This window comes from Gorilla gorilla, chromosome 19, assembly GCF_029281585.2.
Source record: "Gorilla gorilla gorilla isolate KB3781 chromosome 19, NHGRI_mGorGor1-v2.1_pri, whole genome shotgun sequence".
Taxonomy (NCBI): domain Eukaryota; kingdom Metazoa; phylum Chordata; class Mammalia; order Primates; family Hominidae; genus Gorilla; species Gorilla gorilla.
The window spans coordinates 45325895-45338897 of record NC_073243.2 but is presented as its reverse complement, the minus strand read 5'-3'; the positions used below and the strand labels follow the sequence as shown (position 1 = coordinate 45338897).

Below are 13003 nucleotides of genomic sequence, written 5' to 3'. Positions count from 1 at the left end.
GTGAAGAGCTCAGAAAAGAAGCAAGACAATTAAAACGGGAACTCTTAGCAGCAAAACAAAAAAAAGTAGAAAATGCAGCAAAACAAGCAGAAAAAAGAAGTGAAGGTAAGGGCATTTATCACGCTTATTTTTTCACTTGATACTCCTCCTTCTCTGTTTTCTTAGCTCCTCCCTGCCCTCTCCCGTATTCATCCTTCCCTTCTCCTTTCCTTCTCATTTTTTCTTCCCTCTTTCTTTCCCTCCCTCTTGAGTTAGGGTGTGTGTGTGTGTGTGTGTGTGTGTGTGTGTGTGTGTGTGTGTGTGTGTGTGTGTGTGTGTATGTGTGTGTGTTTAATACTTTCTTTGAACAGTTAGCCAGGAAAATAAATTTCCACCCAGGAAATTTGTCTAAGAAGTAAATTCAGTGCAAATGGGATTGTAACTATTGTTCTTAAGTAACCTTCATGAAAACTAACAGAATACTTGAAATCTAGCAAAACTTAAAGGTTGCCATAGCATCTAACTAGATTAAAAGTGCACAAGGGTGGAATGTTTATATATATATTGCATATTCTTTAAAACATTTTTAAAAAGTGTTTGAGCCCTGTGGTTGGGACTTAGGTAAACATTTGTGTGTTGGTTTGAATAGTATTAAATACCTAATTTTGTTTTTTGTTTGTTTTTTGTTTTTACTCTTATGTTAAGACATAGAAAGTCTAAAGTATTGATAAAGCTGATCAAAATAACATCTTGCTGTTTATACAGGTTAACTAGCTTCTTTGTTTCACTACGATTTTTATTAAGCTTCAAAAAAAAAGCTTTTTCATTGATGATCTTTAATTTAGTTTAAAATTGTTTCAGCTATAAAGCATGTAATGTTCAGTTTCCAAAATAACAGCTTGGAACCCACATCTGTTTTCTTTTTACAGTGATAAATTGTATTGTCCATTCAGTGAATATGATCAGAAATTTTATTCAATTGCCTCTTATAATGTATACTAAGTTTGATATAACACATTTGCTTGTACATACATATTCTATATTTTTATGCTTTTGAAAGCTTGAAGTGTTTTACCTACTAGATTCCATTAACAGTCACTGGAAGTATATTAACAAATAAGATGTAGCATCTAGCCTTAAAGACTACACATTCTAATACAGTGGCACAATGTTTGGCCATAGGTATTATTATTGTTTATTTTAAGTAGCATGAGTAATACCAGATAACTATTTAAAGGGCGTAGTTCTCAATTCTAAGATTATTTGTACAAAATCCCCAATGACTATTTTCATAAAGGCAGATATTATACATACTTCATGAAGATTTGAAAGTCATTGAAGTATATATTTGAATGAAACATTATTTAAAAATTAACTGAAGTATAATGGCACGAATAATAAACAATTTAGAAGAAGGGATAAACTTATTTGTGACTAGATCATGAAGGCAAAATGTAACCCAGAATAGAAACAGTATATTAGCATTAATGAGATTTGAAACAGGTACAGTCAGGATTATTTTATTTTTAGGTTTATAAGTAATTTTCTTAGAAGACTGTTTCTTATAATTAAAAGTATTTTAAATATATGAAAATAATTTCAACTAGAAAGATCTTTCAACTAGAAAGAATAAAATATAAAACTTAAATATTTTATTTGCTTTTGAGCTAATAATTATTAGTACCCTCATGTCTTAAACACTATGCTGGATTAGGAGTGTAACACTGTGACTTATAGTTACGATCTAGTAGGAGTGAAAGAAATGGCAATAGGTATACTATAATAGTGCCATACAGGTAAGGCCTATATTAGACATAAGCAGTGCTAAGTTTATTTATTTGTCTCCCTTTGAAATAATAAATAGGTAGGTAAAGACATTACTCTTAAAGACTGATTTCTTAATGCAAAAGAGAAGATTCTTAACAGAGCTCATTTCAATCTGCTTTTATTTATTTATTTACTTACTTATTTTTTGAGATGGAGTCTCACTCTGTCACCCAGGCTGGAGTGTGGTGGCGCGATCTTGGCTCACTGCAACCCCAACCTTCGGGTTCAAGTGATTCTCGTACCTCAGCCCCCCAAGTAGCTGAAACTACAAGCATGCACCACCACACCTGTCTGATTTTTTGTATTTTTAGTAGAGACAGGGTTTCACCATGTTGATCAGGCTGGTCTCGAACTCCTGACCTCAGGTGATCTGCCTGCCTCAGCAGTGTCAGAATGTTCTGACACACATTCAAGGATTCCTAAAATTTTACTTTGTTTCCATAATGCTATGTAGTGAGAAAGCTCATGGTATCATTTTTAATCATGAGGAAAGAAGAATTTCAAATATAGTGTAGTATTTACTAAAATCACACATTTTTCGTAATAAATTCATAGTCAATTTTCTACCATTATAACAGCAATACTTGCCAATTTTAAAAGATCACAGTAACTTTAGAGGAAATACAATTCTAAGAAAAAGGTAATCCATAATGTACATCATAGATGGTTCTAAAAAAGAATTTTGCTAAGCACTCTAACAAAATACTGATAATAAAACATAATAAAATATTGCTCCTAATAGCACTCTAACAATATTAGAATCAAAATCAAATGGTCTACTTAGTGCCCAGCTCTTGCTTTCTAAAAACAGTACTCCGATTAGAGTAACCACAGCTCCTCAAAGAAGTGGTTGATTGCAGGTCTGGAGAACTGAAAATACAAGATCAGCCGGAAGTATCTTGTGGTACCAGAAAGTAAGAAAGTGCTCAAAGGATAGGGACAAGCTAAAAGGGCACACAAGCCAACCTGAAAGAGCTACCAATGGCCAAAGCTGGAAAAATTTGAACAAAATAAATAATAATAGTTTCATATAATTAACTATATATATAATATAGTTAATATAACTAACTATATATATAGTTAATATAATTAACTATATATAGTATAATAAATAATATAAACTATATAAATAATTTGTTTATATATAAATATATAAATAACATATTATTTATTATTATAAATTTATAATAAATTTATAATAAAATTATAAATTTATAAATGTCAACATATTATATAAAAATATATGTTTTGGGATTATAACACTATATAATTTACATTTAAATATAAATATACAAATAGCATATATTATTTATTATTATAACATTATACATGTCAACATATTATATAAAATATATTTATAAATATAATAGCATACTTATAAATAATTTATAAATAATATAAATATTCACAGCTCATACTGAAGTAAGGATGTAAATAACAGAAGAGAAAGTTCTTTCTTACAGAATTCCAAGTAATTAAAGTAGAAATCAGAGAACTAGAAAGGCACCATTAGAACACCACAGTAAATAACTGTTGCCAATAAGCAAGATCTACCATCTACCAATAGATGCTAAAGTTAGTAGAGAGAAACTTGAAGAGAAACAGAATATTTGTATAGTGTCAAAGTATTTTCCCCTAAATATTTATAAAACTCAAAGGTAAAAAGAGTAACTTTATAGTACAGCAACTCAGCAGACACCATTTTAACCAAGGGATCGAGGTAATATCACCAACAATAAGACAGAAGACATTGTGTTACTCCTGATATAATGCACTGAGAAGGAATACTACTTCTGTGGTAATCTTCCCAAAAATAAATAATCATAATTCAATTAGAAAACATCAAACTCAAATTGAGAGACATTCTACAAAGTATCTAACCAAAACTCTTCAAAGTGTCAAGGTCATGAAAGACAAGGAATGATTGATGAATTGTCATAGATCAGAAGAGACCAAGGAGACATGGCAAATAAATGCAATTCAATCCTAGATAGAATCATAGAACAAAAAAAAAGGATATTAGTGTGGAAAATGGTGAAATTCTGATAAGGTCTGTAGTTAGTTAATAGTATTGTTCCAACATTATTGGCATGGTTTTGATCACTAATCTATGGTCACGGAAGGCCTTAACATTAAAGGTATATGGTAACTGTATTATTTTTGCAACTTCTGTGTAAGTCTAAAATAATTTCAAAATAAAATGATGAAAAGTAAATAAATAAAATGGCACATTTTGAGATGAGAAAATACAATATCAATCAAATAACCCAATTTTGGGTGAAGCTAATTTTAACAGTCATTTGGATTTAGAGAAAATCCAGTTATTTCTATATGATATAAGGAAAGTTAACAGAAAAATACTTACTAATATAATTCTCTTTCTAATTATGGCATAAAAATATTTTCACATGGTTAACAATCATAAAAGCAAATTGAGGCCGGGCGCGGTGGCTCACGCCTGTAATCCCAGCACTTTGGGATTGAATATAGAATTTGCAGTAGGCTCTAACACCCTAATTTAGGTAAACAAAAAATGTGGTGTTTTACTATAGATACCAGCAATGTCAAAAGAGATGTACTGCAGGACAATCCTGTTTACAGCCTTGGAGTGTCTTTAGTCCCATTGTAAATCATCGAGGCCTGTGCATAAGGTTGTTGTGGAGGGTGGGAGGATAATAAATTTTGAATAAGATTGATGGTTAATTGGAGATAGAGTTGGTTTCCTGTCTTGGCTCTGTCAGGTTCTTTAATAAACTATATAATCCTTTTCATTAAATCATGTCTCTAAGTCTTTTCCAGATTTCTTTAAGTTTCATATCAAAACCAGTACCAAACTGAACATAGTCACATAGAGATGACAGGTTTGGACATATTCTCTAATCAGCTTTAAAGAGATAAGGTGTTAGGTCCTCTTTCAAAGTTCTAAGCAGACAATACCTGCTCTATGACTGGTGCCAGAAATTAGAGGAGAAGGGTCAGGCTGAGCTTGTAAATCAAGAAAGAATTTTAAAGCCTCTTCATGAAACATATCCCTGAGGTGCCTAGTACCTCTCAAGTTGCACTGGGTTATTTCACATTTCTTCAGACTATCTTTTTAATACTGGATTAAATCAGACTAGAGTCCCTCAGGCTTGATAGGTTGTGAAAGTATATAGTTTTTGAGTACTTTTCATCTGGGTAATATATAGTATTAAACTAGCTTGGTCTTAGTTGGTATAAGAAACAAAAACCCTCTTTGAGTGTTAGCTCTGTGTTCTGCTTAATAGCATGTAAAATTTTCTTATTGAGCAAACTGGTTCTCTTTTCCAAAGCAGTTAACTTTCTGTAGGTACTGTTGAGTTATTTTTTTTTTCTTAGAACCCAGAAGTATCAGACCTATTTTTCTTCATAGTCTACTCTTAATCTATGTGCTAATTTTTACTTTATTTACATAAAGTGAAAGTATATTTGCACTTGACTCATTGGATGCATCTCAGGCCAGCCATCATTTTCTAGTTCTTCTTACTTTGGGCATAGCCACTAATAAATTGATTATCTGGTTTTCTAAGGTAAAAACCAATTAAAGAATAAAAGTGAGGGAGTGTATACTCTAAAAGGGTGAATTTTATGGAATGTGAAGTATATCTCAATAATTTAATAAATAAATAAACAAGCAAAAGAGAAGCCAGAAAAGGCACTGACCTGTGGACCTTTCTAGCCCAGTATTTTATTGGGCTAACAACAAATTTTTTTTAAGTGTGAGAGAAAAGCATGGCTAGAGACATTCATTCATTTTGGTAGCAGCAAGAGGTGATCGCCAACCAGCTGACACTAGGTCAGGAAACACAAGAACATAAGAGTCAAATATTATGGAAATACTTGTTAAACATACTTTACTCTGAATGTGTATATCTTTAAAAGATAAAGTTATCCCTACCTATTGTAATGGGCCTGATTCATTAAGAGAAGTTTAAATTGTATTTATTATTCTTTAATAAGATAGAGAATGGGCAATGATTCCAACCTAATTAGTTAAAAAATTAATCATTTTAATCAATTAAAGATAAAGTTCTCTTATCTAGACTATTCAGTTGTGTGGAATACCTCATTTCCTGAAAGTCATGGAAAAATAGAGCTTTATTCTGTAGCTAGGGCAGTCGGCCTCTCAACTGAAATTTTCTTGAACCCCTTACTACCTTTAAGTGCTAGAAACCATGCAATATTTTAAACAAGATATCTTTCAATAATATAATTTCTTAAATAGTAAAGATTTTTAAAGGTCTGTAGCAAATATGAAGATGTACATACCCTCACAATTACATGAAGAATTTAATCTTTTGGTAAAGTAAATAAGAGGTGATCATCTTTAAGAGTCCATAAAGTACTTTCTTCTTTTTTAGACAATCTATCTCAAACTTTCTTCCAAGTCATAATTAGCGAATCTTGTTGAGCTTTACTTTGTGAACCCTACATTATAAGCATATTTAATTTTTATGAGCAATAAAAAATCTAACCAATTCACATATTTTTATGTCTTAAATTCTGGGTCATTTTGCAGACCTCCTAGTGTTGCTTGGGATACTTTGTTGTTGTTGTTGTTGTTGTTACAGAGTCTCTCTCTGTCTCCCAGGTTGGAGTGCAGTGGTGCGATCTCAGCTCACTGCAACCTCCACCTCCTGGGTTCAAGCAATTCTCTTGCCTCAGCCTCCTGAGTAGCTGGAATTACAGGCACGCACCGCCACACCTGGCTGACTTTTTTATTTTTAGTAGAGACGGGGTTTTGCCCTGTTGGCCAGGCTGGTGTTGAACTCCTGACCTTAGGTGATCCGGCTGCCTCAGCCTCCCAAAGTGCTGGGATTACAGGCATGAGCCACCACGCCCAGCCCATCTGTTGCTACTCTTATTAAGAACCAATGTATTTAGGATATCTCTCTGCATCCCTTTGCTGTCTTAACACAGTTTTCTAATAACCTTTCTTTCTGGCCTGGTGGTTGTCATTTCAATGTTGAGAATTTGACAAGAGCCTTTAGCTATATTTTTAGTAACTGCAATTTGTCCTCCTATTACTAATATCTGTGTCATTCCTGACCCAGTAAAAATAGATTGCTTAATTCATACAGGTAAATATTAGTTGGGGGTCATTACTGTCTCTTTATTTAAAAAAAAAAAAAGCTGTATTTCTTACATTATAAAAGTAACATTTATTCTTTGCAAAAATATCAGAAATGTAGAAAGGCATAAAGGTTAAAAAGAAAGATTACCCCATAATACTTCGCCAAAGATAACCAGTTAACTTTGTGATATTTATTTTTTCTGGACTTGTTTCTTTTCATGCTATAAACACACGTGTTTTTTCCCCATAATGTCATTTTGTTATAATTTTGTTTATAATATGCCTTTTTAAAAGAATGTTTATATTGAAATTGACCAAGAATTCTTAAGGGGACAAGTTGCTTTAGGAGTATGTCTTCTTAATTCTCTTACATCACACAACATGAGATATAGAGGATGATGGATGTAAAGACCATACAAATGCAGTTGAGACATGAAAAATTCCCACTATTTCAGCTCTGGGGTTTAGACTGTGTGGGAGCAATGATAGCCAGGGACTACATTTCCATTGCTGATGAGAATTCTCTATATCTCTCGTTCTTTAAAAAAAAAAAAAATCATTTAAAAAGTCATTAAAATAAATCCTGAGCTCATGTTGTAGTCTGTTACCTCTTTCTCAGCTGGCCACTAAAAATTCTGCAAGGAAAGATTACATTCAGGTTAGGTATTTGGAGCCTACATTGAAATAATTACAAATTTGTCCACTCTTGGAAAGTAGAAGAGGTGAAGGGTATGTGTATGTGTGTGCGCACATATGCACGTGTGCATGCGCACACACACATGTGTTTTATTGTTTTGTTTTGTTTGGATATTTAGATTGTCTCCAGAGAGGAACTAATATCATCATTAAAAGTTTGATTATAACCAGTGTTCCCATTTGGGAATGGAGTTGTTAACTTTTCCAGACTGCTGTCAAGACCTTATTTTAAGTAAGATGTTTTCCTTTTATGTGACATTTTCTGAGGTTTTGCCAAAAATGACATCAAACATATAATTCATTTGAGTGCTGAGTTTCTTCAACATCTTGCAGCACTTAATCAAATTTGGGAAAGATATTCTTTTCACAACTTTATAGTGTAAACCTGTGAATATGTTGCATTAAACCTGACTTTGTACAGTTTAATCTGCATGGTATTAGGTTGATTTTTAAAAAAATGATTAATGCAATAGCTGATAGTTTTTAATGATTATATTTTCAAATTCTGCACATAAACTCCAGGCAGATGGTACAGTTGCAGCTTTTGAGTATTAGTATTTTTTCACACAAAACTCAGATAATCCCTAAATTATATTAATAGCTACATTAAACAATTTATAGCTACATTAAACAATGCCAGAAAGAACAAAAGGAATACTGAAGTTCTCAGAAAACTAACAAGATGCCCAAATACTGAGAAATCATTGAGAACCTATTTTGATATACAAAAATATTTTAGATTTTTTAAAGAAGACTATGGCCACGCCAGAATGTAAGTTTGTTTAAAACATTATGCTGCAGTATGTTAAAATGTGAAAGTAAGCTAGCCTTAACGAACGTCTTACTCATTAGAAACTCTGATCTTGCGTGTGCTCTATTTATATTTGTTACTTCTGTGCAATAATCACAGTCCTGAAGGGATCATCTGGGCCAATCCCTCCTTTTTTTTTTTTTTTTTTTTTCCTAGATGGAATCTCCCCCTGTTGCTGAGGCTTGAGTGCAGTGGCACGATCTCCACTCACTGCAACTTCCTCCTCCCAGGTTCAAACGATTCTCCTACCTCAGCCTCCCGAGTAGCTGGAATTACAGGAGCCCACCACCATACCCAGCTATTTTTTGTATTTTTAGTAGAGACGGGGTTTCACCACGTTGACCAGGCTGGTCTCGAACTCCAGACCTCGTGATCCGCCCGCCTTAGCCTCCCAAAGTGCTGGGATTATAGGCGTGAGCCACCGCGCCTGGCCCCTCCATTTTATATATATAGGAAACCTAGAGCTTGCCAGTTAAGGTGCTTACCCAATATTACAGAGCAAAGTAATAGAACTAAAACTCAGAACCCTTAGATTTGTGTCCAGTGCCCTTTATACTACTTGTTTTTCAATGTGATCCAACCTTGAGTGGATGTAGTCTATATAAAGTTTTAATTGGTATTTATTAAAATCTACTTTGGTTTTGGCTAGACTAATTGTTTCTAAAACCCCCCTAGGCAAACTTAGAGTCTTTTGGAGAGCACATTATTATCATAAACCTATACCTTTTTAAAGATTACACATGTGATTTGGGAATGAATGACAAAAGATTATTATGTAATGGAACACATCAATTTCTGTCACTATGGCAGCCTAGGAGTCCAAACTGATCCCCTCACTAAAAACAACGAAAAATGTTGGATATAATACAAAAATATCTTTTGATATGTTCCTATGACTTGCAAAAATGCAAGGAATACTTAAACCAGGGAATAAGTAAAGGTATGAACTAAGATAAGTTAGTGGAGCACTAGGTCAGGCTTTAACCCTAAGGACATTTGTTAAATTGAGTGAACTGGAACATTGCTTTTTGAAATCTCACAAAGTTCATGGAAGATTATGTAAAACTTAAGGTTTTCCCAAGGTAGGGAGGGTCTAACAAGACTGTTCTGTGTAGTTGAGGGCCCAAAGGAACACATCCTTAGTGGCAGGAATAATTAGAAATAAGCAGGGTCACCTCATTTCCATCAGTGGACTACAAGGGAAATTACCTATCTTGAATCATGGCACAAAATATTTGGGAGCAAGAGCATCTCTTGGGAACTCTAGCAACAAGGCAGCCCTCCCATCAGTTAGGAGTCTCAATTCACACTGCCTGAGTGGTCTCCAAATCTTCCAGCCAAGAATTTAGTTGCAATGATAGTCTTGGAGAAAAATATGAGCAATATGTGTTCACAGATAATATGTGAACACCCTATACAATGTAACAGTCTCCTTATGCATCAGAGAAAAATATGAACAGCATCTATAGCATATGATATGTGAAAAACTGCTTTAAATCTGTAATAAAAGACCAACAACCTAACAGAAAAAAAAAAGGACCAGAACACAGAAAATTCATATAGAAAAAATTTGAGGGACATCACGGTCACTTTCAAGTTTTGACAATTATGAACAATTTTGTGTGGAATAACAAACAATAAAAGAATTTAGTTGGAAATGGCCCTCGATCTTAAGTGCCTGTAGAAGCCTGATACAAACAAACATAAATTTTTCCTGGAGAATCCTACTTTCATCCCAGTCCTCAAGGAAAGTATAAAAAGAAAAAGAACAGCTCAGAAGACACATATGCACTGAATTCAGACATCCTGACCAAAAGCTAGTAGAAACATCAGACAACAGAATGAGATCCACAAAAAGTTCAGATTTTATTCAGACACTAAATGTTAAGTAAGTGTGTGTAATATATTTCAAGAAATGATAGGCTTGAAAACATAAAGAACACGTGATTTAAAAACAAAGAAGATATAGAAATGAAAAATATAATAGTTAACATTAAAACTTGATATATTTTATAGCAAATTTGACACAGCTAAAATGAACATTAGTGACTTGAAAGATAGCATTAAAAAATTATGTAGAACTCAGCCCAAAAACAGATTGGAAACCTGGAAGATCTAATAAATGTTTAATCAAATTCTAGGAGGAGACCAAAGGGCAAATAGAGGCAATATTTAGAGAGATGATACTGAGTGTTTTATATAACTAATGAAAAGATCAATTTTACAGAATGAAGTCTCCCCAAAACTAAAAGAGGATAATGAAAAATAAATTCAGTCCTAGATGCATTATGATAATACGTCAGAGCATTCAACACAAAGAGATCTTAAAAGCAGTCGGGAAAGATATTACCATTAAAAAAGTAAGAGCTGACTTCTCAACAGCAACAGGTGAGGACATAAGGCAGAATCTTATTTTCAATGGACTGAGGGAAGTGTCCTTCAGACAAACAAAAGCTGAAAGACATTGCTACCTGTGGACCTTCACCAAAGGAAATTCTAAAGGATATACTTATGGCAAAAGTTAGGTGAGCCCAGATGTAAGACCTATAATACAAAGAGTTAGGAACATGGAAAGTGGTAAATATATGAACAAATCTAAATAAATATTGAAGGAATAAAACAATGATAATGTCTTACGTTAAATAATAAAGGTAAAATTAAAAATACATAACAACATAGTATATAACTTTGGTGAGCAGGTAAAGGGGTGCTTGGAAAAGCATTCTACGGCCCTTTTATTGTTTGGGAAGAAGGTAAAGACACAAGATAAACTGTGGTTTTTAAGACATTAATTATACATGTTAAAATTTTTAGGGAAACTGCTAACAGGATAAGGAAGGGTCTTAACTTCCAAACCAGTAGAGAAAAAGATGGAATTAGGAAAAAAAAAAAATCAACCCAAAGGGGATAAGAAAGGAAAGAAAAATAAACATGGACTGGCAGGATATTTTTTTAAAAAAAGAAAAAAGATGGCATGAGAGATAGGAGAAATAAAATGCAGCTGTATCAATAGTTGTATTGAAATAACACAAAAAGTCTAATACTTCGCCTAAAAAACTACGTTTGTCAAACTGGGCCAAAAAAGAAATTCAATGCAACTTATGTGAGAAACATCTTCAAAATATTGGACAATCAAGCCGTGCACGGTGGCTCATACCTGTAATCCTAGCACTTTGGGAGGCTGAGGTGGGTGGATTGCCTCAGCTCAGGAGTTCAATACCAGCCTCGGAAACACAGTGATAACTCATTTCTACTAAAATACAAAAAAATTAGCCAGGTGTGGCAGTGTGCACCTGTAATCCTAGCTACTGGGGAAGCTGAGGAGAATTGCTAGAACCCCGGAGGCAGAGGTTGCAGTGAGCCAAGATTGCTCCAGCCTAGGTGACAGAGTGAGAATCTAGAAGTAGAAATACCATTTGACCCACTGATCCCATTACTGGGCATATACCCAAAAGATTATAAATCATGCTACTATAAAGACACATGCACACGTATGTTTATTGCAGCACTACTCACAATAGCAAAGACTTGGAACCTACCCAAATGTCCGTCAATGATAGAATGGATTAAGAAAATGTGGCACATATACACCATGGAATACTATGCAGCTATAAAAAAGGATGAGTTCATGTCCTTTGCAGGGACATGGATGAAGCTGGAAACCATCATTCTTAGCAAACTGTCACAAGGACAGAAAACCAAACACTGCATGTTCTCACTCATAGGTGGGAGTTGGACAATGAGAACACATGGACACAAGGCAGGGAACAGGGAACATCACACACCAGGGTCGGTCAGAGATGGGGGATAAGGGAGGGATAGCATTAGGAGAAATACCTAATGTAAATGACAAGTTGATGGGTGCAGCAAACCAACATGGCACATACATAGTTTGTTACCTATGTAACAAATCTGCACATTGTGCACATGTACCCTAGAACTTAAAGTATAATAATAAAAAAAATTGGACAATCAAATCGTTAAGGCAAAATGTATTACTAGGCCTAGAATCTCCACATAACACAGAAACTTCAATTTACCAGGAAAATGTAATAATCCCTAACTTGCATAGACCTAATAACATAAACTCAAAATATATGAAGCAAAAATTGATAGACCTAGAATAAGTAAGCAATTCCATTATAGTGAGAGATTTTAATACAGTTCTCTCAGTAACTGATTAAACAAACATGTAAAAATTTAATAAGAATGTAGAACATTTGAACCACACAATTAACAAGTTTGATATAATGTACAAAAGGGAATATTGCTTCAGAATACGTATTATTTTCTAGCTCTCTTGAAACATTTATAGAAAGTGGCCACATAATGGACCATAAAGAAAGAAAATTTTCAGAGGATTGTTTTCAGACTACATCTTCTGACACAATGCAGTTGTTAGGAATTAGAGTTACTGATTTCCAAGTATGTTAATGCAGCCATAGCAGTACTTATAAGCAGTTATTGCATTAGATGCTAGTATTTCAGGAAATTACTATAGAAGTTCCCCAAGTAAAGAAGCCTTAAAAAAAAAATACAAAACGCAGGCAAAATTAGCCCAATGAAGTAGAAGGAAGAAAGGAATAAAGAGCAGAAAT

General features: G+C 33.7%; 1 protein-coding gene across 1 annotated transcript in view; it reads left to right on the top strand.

The window, feature by feature from the left end:
* CWC27 (CWC27 spliceosome associated cyclophilin) overlaps window positions 1-13003 on the top strand; it is a 249840-nt gene that overhangs the window by 116850 nt on the left and 119987 nt on the right. Inside the window, exon 11 of the mRNA XM_019013693.4 lies at window positions 2-105. Within this exon, the coding sequence (XP_018869238.1) occupies window positions 2-105 (104 nt within the window). The remainder of the gene's footprint in view (window position 1; window positions 106-13003) is intronic.